General features: G+C 40.8%; 1 protein-coding gene across 2 annotated transcripts; it reads left to right on the forward strand.

The window, feature by feature from the left end:
* Nucleotides 1-3,788: 3,788 nt before the first annotated feature.
* On the forward strand, nt 3,789-7,934 carry LOC126788810 (pentatricopeptide repeat-containing protein At2g26790, mitochondrial-like). Of its 2 annotated transcripts, none has more exons than XM_050514819.1 (5): nt 3,789-6,536; nt 6,632-6,741; nt 6,950-7,110; nt 7,377-7,473; nt 7,605-7,934. In XM_050514819.1, the coding sequence occupies exon 1, from the start codon at nt 3,940-3,942 to the stop codon at nt 6,469-6,471; it is 2,532 nt and encodes an 843-aa protein (XP_050370776.1). In that variant the 5' UTR covers nt 3,789-3,939; the 3' UTR covers nt 6,472-6,536; nt 6,632-6,741; nt 6,950-7,110; nt 7,377-7,473; nt 7,605-7,934. The 2 variants fall into 2 exon arrangements, with proteins under 2 accessions (XP_050370776.1, XP_050370777.1); XM_050514820.1 differs by having other exon boundaries at nt 7,024-7,110.
* The last annotated feature ends 1,235 nt before the right edge of the window (nt 7,935-9,169 follow it).

Below are 9,169 nucleotides of genomic sequence, written 5' to 3' on the forward strand. Positions count from 1 at the left end.
GTAAAACATTTTTACACCGCCGCACGTGGCGGCGCGTGTGGCACACGCGCCACCTCAGGCGGGCCGCGCGTGGGGCCCACGCGCCGAGCCCAAAACCGGCGCGTGTGATGTCACCACCACCAAAAAACCCTCCTCCTTTCTCCCCTCTTCCTCTCTGCGGTCCTAGGCCGCCTCCTACTCCTCCCACGCTCCTCCACGCGCCGCCTCTAGGCGGCGGTAACCCTTCCTCCTCACACACCTCCGATCTCCTCAATTCGATCCCAAAATTCATCACAATCACAATCCAACCATCAATAACAACAAATCATACCTTAATCGCAGTTAAAACCTCCGATTTGATGTCGGAAACGCTCGGATCGTAGGTGGAGCTTCGATTCCTCGGGGAGGACTTGGGTGCCCCTGGGTCGATAGCGGAGGGCTCTAAGGGCGAGGATCGGCGTCGTGGAGCTCTCCCCCGTGCCCTTGCGTCGCCGAAGTGGTGCTCGATGGTGGCGCGATGCTTGTGGTCTCGGGTTGGAGCGCGGAGGTTAACGACATCGCGAGGAGACGCGTCGACCTCGGGGTCTGCAGAGAAGGGCCGTGCGGTGCTCCTGCGCTAGGCGGTGGAGACCACGGTCGAACGGCGATGGAGATCGCCGGCGAGGACAGTGAGGGAGAGAGAGAGCTCGGGGAGGGAGAAAATCGCGAGGGGAGAGAGAGAAAAGGGAAAAGGGAGGCGGGGTGAAGGGTTTCCGAAAATGGGAACCCTAACCCTTCAGTTTTTTTTCCTTTTATACCCTTTTCCAAATCGGAAACTAACTTCCGACGTTAATAACTTTTACGTACGACGTCCGATTCGAACGTGTCACATATCCACGAACTCGTATCGACGAGCTCTACAACTTTTATGAAGAAAGTTTTCGCAACCGAGCTACGGAATAAAAGTCGATAAATACGTTACGGAAACGTAACGTTTTTACTAAATAAACGTTCTGAAACGTTTCCGTTTCGAGTTTCGAATTTTTTTGCAAGCGATCCAATTTCATTTTTATTGAATTTCACAACTTAATAGAAATTAATCAATCTAAAAATCGTTTCGAAAAATCGGGTTATTACACCACCCTTCAGCTCGCCTGCTCGAGACTCGCCGCCGTGAGGACGCCCGACGTTGCCAAGCTTCTGCAAGTTTCGGCAACGATCTTCATCGCCACCATCGAGCTCCAAACGAGCTTTCCATCATCAAATTGAGGTGAGATACGTGCTAGGATGGATTGTGTGTTTGTTGTGTGATGTTTTTGGTTGATTTGGGAGGTTGTTGGTGGAGATCGGAGGGAGAGATGGGAGGGGAGGTTACCGCCGCTTTAGGCGGCGCGTGAGGTTAGTAGGAGGGGGTACGAGGCGGCGTTAGGCCGCGGGGAGGAGGAGGAAGAAGAAAAGGAGAAGAATGGGGCGGCGGTGGCATCACACGCGCCTTGGTTGGCGTCGGCGCGTGGGCCCCACGCGCGGCCGGCCGGAGGTGGCGCGTGTGCCACACGCGCCGCCGGGTGAGGCGGTGTAATTAGTTTTGACTGAAAGGGTATTTTGGTAATTTACTGTGTAACGGTAAATGTAAATGTAAATTTTATTTACTACGGTAAATGTAATTAATTTTTACCTTCAGTAAAATGTAATTATAAATTACTTTCAGTAAATGTAAAAAGTAATTTGTAAAAGGGTAATTTAGTAAATTTTATTTACTGAGTTGTATTTACATTTAAATCGTACGTATACGTACAGAAATACGTATTAATATTTATACGTACAGAAATACGTATTAATATTTATATGTACAGAAATACGTATTAATTTTTATACGTACAGAATTACGTATATGCTATTTATACGTACAGAAATACGTATAAATCATATATTTGTATAGTAACCGTGAATAGTAACAGTGAACAGTAATTTCGTAAAACCGAAAACTGCTGAACAGTAACCGATTATTACTGTTTTGGCATTTAAAGGTTTACGAAACGATTCTAAATGCTTGTCTTATCTTTTTAAGGTGATCGCTAAATCGAGGAAAGGGATTATTATCGGAAATTGAGGAATTACGCTCAAGTCAATAAGGTGAGTAAAATCTCACTGAATTACGAATCTACCCTCGTGGTGATTCAACATTTTTGCAAGTGTGTTTATCAAATGAATTACAACATGTATATAATTTAGTGGACTACATATATACAGTATAATGGTAATAAGTACATATTATATATATAGTTCATTAAATTACGTACTGTTTTTAATTCATTAAAAATAGTCATTTCGATGACGGAAGTGAGAAATGAGCATGTGTAGTGAAATATGACATGTATAAGATATAGTGGATTATATATATATTGTATAAATGGTAAATAAGTACGAATATATATAGTTTGCTATATAATATACTGTTATGATTTTATTGTGATTATATTGAGCATGTGATTTGAATTGTACAATATGATGTGGGATTATTGTACGTAATTTTTAACATTGAGATTGTTAAAATGTGAATTGTCTTCGGACCTGATTTTTGGTACAATATGATGTGAGATTATTGTACGTGTTTGGCAAGTCGAAACCTAGCCTTTGGCCGGGCGAAAGTTACGATACAGTTAGAGCTCTAGTCTGTCTGCCTTAGTACTGCATGCGAGGTAACGGGTGGTTATCTGCTCATGGGTACTCGGTGTATTTTGGATGTTGGGTAGCGGGTGGCTATCCAATATCAACGGTGTATTACGAGAGGGGTAACAGATGTGTACCAGCGTTCTTGGTACCCGTATTATAAATGCTTTGGGTAACCAGAAGGGTTACTTAATTTCCTCATGAGCGTTTTTATTTCATATTTCTTTGAGTCAACCAGATGGGCTGACTATTGACTCATGAGGGCATTTATATTTGTTGTTTTGTGATCTTTCGTATATATTGATATGCGAACTGTATTGTGATTTTACTCATACGAGCTATAAGCTTACCGGGTTTGTGTTTACAATCCCGGTGCACCAATTCAATGGTGTAGGGGATAATTCCGCAGGTACTGATTAGCGGAGATTTCTGGCGTGGATTTGTGTGAGAATTTGAGTGAATTTATTTGTAAGCTTTGTGAGAGTTTGTGAGGATTATTACATTTTCCATCATATTGTAATGTCAAATTATAAAGTTGGTTTGTAATAATCGGTTTGACTGAGTTGTATTTGGAACTCAGAGATGATCCGCTGTTACGCTTTAATGATTTCGATTTATTTGAGATTATTTGGTGTTTAACGACTTTAGAATTTTGAGTTTTTAAGCTCGAAATTTTGGGGTCGTTACATCATTAATCGAAAACCTCCCCTATTTGTAAGAGATCCATAATTGCTAATTTTTTTTAAAGGCAAATCTAGCAACTTTTTTGGATAAATTTAGGTCCAGTAGAATTGACAAAAAATAGTTAAGTTTAACAATTGTTAAACTAAATTGACAAATTTGTCAAATCTCTCTCTTATATTTAACCTAAGCCAATTTTTTCAACGTTCACAAGTTTTGCAATACATGTAGCAATCCATGCTAGAGAAGAGCTCATATAAGGAATTGCTAAATTTAACTTTTAGCCAAATTTGACAAGAATTTCAGCACTCGCTGCCGGAGATGCTGTCTGAACTAATATCACGGTTTTCATTAATTTTACCGAGTTTGCTTTTTACTGACAAGTAAAGTAAAAACTATTATTAAACCAAAAACATGTTTAATAAACACCGAAAAGGATGCCGGGGTTTAGGGTTTTTAAAGCGGCTAATGATAAACCACCGAGCAAATTCAAGCTTGGATGGTAGACTTCCCTGCACACCCAGAATCATTGCCAAGTAAGCAGTCTCTTCCCTTGTTCACCTCTTTACTGAATTGAAGACATGAACTTGTTCTTGTTGTTGTTGCAATGATTCCCCAATTTCTATTTGGATGTGGGTTCCTTCAATCACACTGAGTTTTCCCAGAAAGCTCATTCAATCTTCAAGAAACAGTCCCACCCATTTTAAGTTCATCAATTGGTTTTCAAGTTGCTCACTTTCTGATGTTGATGTCACTAAAAACACTGAGAAAGGAACCCAAGAGGTTTATGGTGGTGGGATTGTGTCTGGTTTTAAGTGGGCATCAAAGTCTGCTGTTGTTTGCTCAGTTAGTCATAGCTCTTCAGACATTGCCGATGCCAAGAGGAGCCGTTTGGTTCCGGACTTGGAGACATTGGATGTTGTTAACATGATTAACAGTCTTAGAAGGGAACCCAATTCGGCGTTTTCCTTGTTCTGCAAGTTGAAGGAAGATGGGTTCCGGCACAATGTTGTGACATACTGTGTTATTGTTAGGATTTTGTGTTATTGGCGTTTGGATAGGAAGTTGGATTCTCTGTTTTTGGAGCTCATTGAGGGAATTAAAGATGCTGGATTTGAGTTGTCGGATTTGTTGGATGTGTTAGAGGAGGAAAGTAAGGTTTCCTTGTCGATAGTTCGGGGATTTGATGCATTGGTTAAGTCTCTAGTCAAGCTCCACATGTTTGATGAGGTTTGTGATGTTTTGTTCCATAGCAAAAGGCGTGGATTTGTGCCGCATATATTCACAGTTAATTTTTTGATGAATCGGTTGATTGAGCGTGGTGAGCTAGGTGCAGCTATTTCTGTTTACAAGCAGTTGAAGGGGATTGGTTTGGTCCCTAATGATTACACCTATGCGATTGTCGTCAAGGGATTTTGTAAGGAGGGTAGGTTGGAGGAGGCTGGGGAAGTGTTTGAGGAGATGGAGTTAGCCGGGGTAGTCCCTAGCGTGTTTGCCTACACAGCATATATTGAAGGGCTTTGCAACGAGGGGCGTTCTGATTTAGGATGTCAAGTGCTGCAATATTGCAAAAGGGAAAATATACTTCTGGATGCCTATGCATATAGAGCTGTCATTCGTGGGTTCTGTGATGAGGTGAAATTCAATGAAGCAGAAAGTCTCTTTCTTGACATGGAAAATGAAGGAGTGGTGCCTGATATATCCATCTATAGTGCTATGATCAGTGGCTACTGCAAGAATTACAATTTGGTAAAGGCTTTGACTCTCCATAATGACATGGCATCAAAGGGTATAAAAACAAATTGTGTGATTGTTGGTTTTATTCTTCACTGCCTCTGTAAGATTGGAATGCCTTCTGAAGCGGTGGATCAATTCTTACAATTTAAGAGCACGGGGATCTATCTTGACGAGGTTACCTACAATATTGCAGTTGATGCTTTATGCACACTGAGAAGAGTGGAAGAAGCCTCTGAGTTGCTGGAAGAGATGAAGCTTAAGCATATGAGCTTAGATATTATGCATTACACTACGTTAATTAAAGGGTTCTGTCTCCAAGGGAAAGTTGTTGAAGCCTCAAATTTGTTGGAGGAAATGCATGAGAAGGGTTTGAAGCCAGATATTATTACTTACAATGTCCTTGCCGCAGGGTTCGCTAGGAATGGCTTGGTATCGCAGTCACTTGGCGTTTTGGTTTATATGAAGTCACAGGGTTTTAAACCAGACTCGGGTACACACAGCATTGTAATTAAAAATCTATGCATAGGAGGAAAAGTCAAAGAAGCTGAAGTTTTTCTAAAGAATTTGGTAGATAAGAGTGAAGAGACCTACAATGCTCTGGTCCATGGATACTGTGAAGCTAACAAAACGAAGAAGGCCTATGAACTTATTTCTAGGCTGGCAAAGCACGGAACCATTAACGAAGGTGCTTGCTTTAAAGTACTCAGTAACCTTTGTTTGGAAGGTGATAATGTCAGAGCTATCTTGTTGTTTCAGAGAATGTTTGCCTTAAATGTGGAGCCAAAGAGAATTATGTACAGCAAACTCATAGCTTCTCTCTGCCAGGCTGGAGAGGTGCAAAAGGCCCGCCTGTTTTTTGATTCTTCAGTAAATAGAGGGTTTACTCCTGATGTGTTTGACTACACAGTGCTGATCAACAGCTACTGTAGGGAGAATTCTTTGCACGAAGCCCATGATCTCTTCCATGATATGAAAAAGAGAGGGATTCAACCTGATATCATCACTTACACAGTTTTGCTTGATGGATTTTCAAAAAGAAACAGAAGAAGGGTTCGGTCCCCTCTACATCGAAGGGGAAAGAGGGAAGAAATGGGGGATGCATCTACTATACTTTGGACTGAGATGAAGGATATGGGAATAAGACCTGATGCCATTTGTTATACTGTTTTGATAGACAGGCATTGTAAAGCAGACAACCTTCAGGATGCTATTGCACTCTTTGACGTAATGATTGATAGAGGATTAGAACCCGATACAGTGACATACACAGCACTTTTGTCTGGCTGTTGTAAGAGAGGAGATGTGGATAGGGCTGTAACCCTAGTTGATGCGATGTCTTCAAAGGGAATACAGCCAGATGCCTGTATGCTGTCAGTACTACAGCATGGAATCTTAAAAGCCAAAAAAGTGGAGTTTCGGAACTAAGAACTGTGTTGAAACTCAGTAATTGGATAGACCAAGGGTTGATAAATGACAGAGAATGGCAACTGGCAAGTTTCTTTTCGAGTAATGTAGATAGTTTTCATTACCTTTACCAGTGAACAGTTTTTTTGTCTCGGTTTGATGGATTTTTTTTATTCAGCAGCTGGAGGAGTTTGCCTGAGACAACACTATGGCTTGCCGAAATGACTCGGTGGGAGCCTCATTTACCGGGCCACCTGATCCACCCCTGGCTGGAGTGGATATCATGCCTTGGTATGATACAGCTTTGCATATGATGATTTACAGTGTATAGGAGTTGCATCTCATTCTTACATAGATTTATACTTGTTTCTGAATATGTGGTCTGCTAGCGGCATGAGAAACTTTTTTGTCATGTGGTCGTCTGCATTAATTTTATTCTGCCTGTTGTCCATTATGAACAGCTTTTGTGTTTCAATCTCATTAAGACATTTGATTCCAGAGATGCTGTGGTGTTTTGGGTGTTTTCGAACAACTTTATCACTAGCCCAAATTGACTTGGTGGTCATGACACAGGAATGTAAATACATGTGACCCTTCCCAGACCCCATAATGACCAGAAGATCATGGACTGTTCTACCTGGCAGTACACCACATGCATAGGTATCATACAGCTTTATGAACCATGCTATAGCATATGAAAGTTTCAAAGCATTTATTGATAAGGACAGTTCTTGTGTAATAGCCATACTTGCAAATTTGTTTCCATAGTCTAAATTTAACCAACAATGCACGAAAAGCTGTTTTATCTCTCAAAGTTCTGTCCTGAAATTTGTACGTCTTTCACTGCAAGTCACCATTTGATTGCAGAACTATTTTATGCTTTGGATTTTTCTGTTCAACTGAGTGTTGTTTTTTTTGTGACTCAGGAGAAGGGGGAATACAAAAATAAAGCACTGGCCGGAGTGTTCCTGACCATCATTGCAATGTTAAGTGGTGCAATACGTACCCTGCAGTCATTATTAAGTGAGTTATTGTTGTTTATTTGAATCTTTAATGGCTTACACATTGTGCCGAAGTTTACTCTGGTATATACTTTGTTGAACATTTCAAAGGAAAGGGGGGAAAACCTGATGTCTAGCTTTTCCTTATTGCAGGTATAAGCTTGCGCGCCAAACAGTGGACAACAAGCTGCTTATTCTGTACTGCTCTTTGTGAGAATGGCTGTGCCAGTTCGATTCCAACTTGCTAAAAAGATCTGTCATGAATGAAATCATTTGAGTAACTGAGTACCTTTTATGGGGCAAAGGGCAAAGATGCACCCTATGTTTCTGTTTTACACACTTTGCAGGTGATAGTCTAATGTCGATAAATTTTTTCTGTAATACTAGCAGCATAAGCATTAGATCAAACACCAGTTGGTAGACAGGGAATCACCAATGTAGAAACAAAATTTAACAAGTAAGATCAAACCAAGTTTTCGTTTCTTTCTGATATTCTTCTTTCTTGCCTAAATTATGACCGAAGTAATATGCAAGCTCCTACGAAAGACCTAAGTTATGAATCGAGTTCTTAATTGCTAGAATGGCCTCTACGATTGTCGGCGACTCGGCAAAATCAATTTGATGACTAAATACATCATCATCACTCCACCAATTCCTTGGAAACCTTGTGTATATTTGAATGATTTCGAAAGAGAACAAGAGTCCTCTCCTACTTGTAGCAGTTTAGGAGCCACTAGATCGCTTCTTTGTTCCCCTCAGAACTATATCCTGCGAAGTGTCAGAAAATTGTAAGAAAAGAATTACACAGAAATGACAGAATGAGCTCTAAACTCTAATTCCCGACACATCTGTACACCAATGTATACATAGATAGCATAAGGAGAAAATGGTTAACAATTGATTGATGTGCTACTGCCCCAGGATGCATGCTCTATGTTCATGAGCACATGTTCAACATGGTAAGAGTTCCGGCGCGTTTTTTTCCAGTTGTTATTTCACTAGATAATAGAAGACTTTTAGGATGGTAGTAGAATGATAATAGAAGACTTTCAAGACTTTTAGTCTTAGTTTTCAAGTGAAAGTGCCATCACTTTAAACAGGCATCCTTAGAGGAGAATGCATGCGCATATACGATACATACACGCTATTACGCTAAGAAGTTTGTGAATTGAATGAACCAAACCAGAGTATCTGAGACTGTGAGAGCATGGAGGAAAAAACATATACGACAGGGGGGTGAGGAGGCACCTAACTAGGAGGTGTTATCAGGCAGCAAGGAGTGTGTGTACTGAGCAGTGATGACAGGAAGCATAGAGAGCACAAAGGAGTGAAATGCATTCATATTTTGCATACCATCCATCTGTGCTCTCTATCTTCTGTCACCAACATCATCACCTCTGCTCTCGTTCCCCCCCAATCAACTTGGCTATATATAACTAGCTACAAAGCTTCTGCATATTAGAGACTTGTAGCGAGCTAGCTACTGCAACTGCTATATATAGCAGAAAATTAGAGATGCTGTAGGTGGTAAAACGGTAGGGTTCTCAGATTTAGTATATATCACTCATTGACTATGTGATTTCGATAAAGGATCGTAACCTTTCAACAATCCACGTACAGAATTCTTATGTAACTCGTATGATACCTCATTCCTTATTGCCATTTCATCCAGTGAGAATATCTCCTTACCCGCTAGTGCATGAAAATTGAGCTAAATT

Source organism: Argentina anserina, chromosome 3, assembly GCF_933775445.1.
Source record: "Argentina anserina chromosome 3, drPotAnse1.1, whole genome shotgun sequence".
In the NCBI taxonomy this organism is placed as follows: Eukaryota; Viridiplantae; Streptophyta; class Magnoliopsida; order Rosales; family Rosaceae; genus Argentina; species Argentina anserina.

Coding starts and splice junctions, on each gene's coding strand:
- LOC126788810 (XM_050514819.1), top strand. CDS start 3,940: ATGTGGGTTCCTTCAATCACACTGAGTTTTCCCAGAAAGCTCATTCAA.